The sequence below is a fragment of the Anneissia japonica genome, unplaced genomic scaffold (genome assembly GCF_011630105.1).
Source record: "Anneissia japonica isolate Jap-2015-1 unplaced genomic scaffold, ASM1163010v1 scaffold287984_len174378_cov152, whole genome shotgun sequence".
In the NCBI taxonomy this organism is placed as follows: Eukaryota; Metazoa; Echinodermata; class Crinoidea; order Comatulida; family Comatulidae; genus Anneissia; species Anneissia japonica.
Genome location: NW_022749600.1, coordinates 42,309 through 44,135, shown reverse-complemented (window position 1 = coordinate 44,135; position 1,827 = coordinate 42,309). Strand labels below are relative to the sequence as shown.

General features: G+C 31.4%; 1 protein-coding gene across 1 annotated transcript in view; it reads right to left on the bottom strand.

Annotated features, from left to right (window-relative positions):
• Nucleotides 1-15: 15 nt before the first annotated feature.
• The window catches only part of LOC117121119 (low-density lipoprotein receptor-related protein 6-like), a 33,072-nt gene continuing 31,260 nt past the window's right edge, over nt 16-1,827 (bottom strand). Inside the window, exons 11-12 of the mRNA XM_033266220.1 lie at nt 947-1,037; nt 16-174 (exon numbers count right to left, since the gene is read on the bottom strand). Of these exons, the coding sequence (XP_033122111.1) occupies nt 977-1,037 (61 nt within the window). The 3' untranslated portion in view covers nt 16-174; nt 947-976. The remainder of the gene's footprint in view (nt 175-946; nt 1,038-1,827) is intronic.

Here is a 1,827-nt window from a genome sequence, read left to right as displayed (position 1 = left end):
CATTATTCAGCTTTATTTTTCTGAGTTTTTCCAATGCCCGGAAATTACTTTAAAGGCATTGTATAGGTCTCCTCCGATTGATTTATTTCCCCCATAAGCACCGATGGACGATTCTTTGTGTGTCAGTGGATCTTCTTTCACCTTATGTACATCATAGATCTGGTTGTTTTTGGCCTGTACAAGTGAAATAATATTTAATCTTATAATAATAAATATAAAATGTTGCAAATATTATCATTGCTATTATTGGCTTTTCCCGCGTTAAGAAAAGAAACTGCAGACTAATATATCGCTTTAATGCGTTGGCAGAAAAAGTTTGTTTTGATATTTCCTTCTTGTATCCCGTTAGTTTTAAAAAGACAAGCGAACGTAAATATTATGAATACTTAAATAAACTTTCCAATGGTAGGCCCTATGTGTTCTAATCCACCCCCCCCCCCCCTAAAAAAAAAATAGGGATGGAGTAAAACTGCCCACGGTAATAAGGTCAAAACTTCTACGATCACAAGTAATGATAAAAAAGATAGTTTACCTGTAGGCAATGCCTATTTTTTAAATCAGTAGTTCATTTCTGCTCTTTTTTTATATAAAGAATATAATTCAAGAGTTCACTCCAAACGTGTTCTATAAATATCACTACTCTCCTATTCGTACGGCATACAAAGCCATTTATTGCCATTCCCACTGTCACGTTATATAACAGATTTTGAAGAAGTGTTTGATAAGGTCAGTCAAGAATTGAATTAATTGTTAAAACTTTTAAAAAAGATTGATATATCAGGTAATTTGTTAACATTTCTTATCAGTTATCTGAGTGAGCGAGAGCAACGGGGTTACATTTAAAGGTTCCTTTTTACTCGGCTCCATGTAAAATCCGAAGTTCCACACGGAAGTCCCTTGCTTTTGAAATTTTGCATAAATGATATCAAGTTAAATCTAAACTCACAATGCTGACTCTATGCTCTTGACACGAAGCTCATTCGAAAAATTTATACTCTTGAAGATTTCCAAAGGCTACAGTCATATCTTGATGCTTCCTGCAAATGGTCATTAGTGCATTAAAGTTAATGTAGACTAAATTATTTGTATTGCTATTATCATCATCATTATCACAAAAATCAGTCAGTGGTGGAGTGATTTTACTACAGTACATCGCGATGGAATATTTCGTTGCTAGGACAGCTAATAAGGCATAATGCTTATGAGATAAACAGGGTGATTGACTTGTAAAACAACTAAAAATAATAAGGCGCAGCTAATACGCGCAGCTAATGCACCCGCACAGCGATCACTGAGCAACCAGCAGTTTGATGGATTTTAAAGGGCCTATAGCAACTGCTCTACAACAAGCGGTTTGATTACAAAAGGCCATAGAAAAGGTGATGGACGTCACAAATGACTTATAAAGCAATTATAGTGAAGAATTTTTGTACACTATATGAAATAGAAGCAGAAAGAACCATTATTTCCTTCAACGGTTGCCTTCAGCTCTGCGACTTCAGGAATTTTTTTTCAGGAAATAATGGCTCCTTCGGCGTTTATTTCCTATAGTGTACTCACAACCTAACTATAATTGTTTATTATTATTGTCGTTATTATTATTATTATTATTATTATTATTATTATTGTCGTTATTATTATTATTATTATTATTATTATTATTATTGTTATTATTATTATTACTATTGTTGTTGTTGTTATTATTATTATTATTATTGTTAATGTTATTGTTATTATTATTATTATTATTGTTAATGTTATTGTTATTATTAATATTGTTATTATTGTTATTATTATTACTGTTATTATTATTATTATTATTATTAT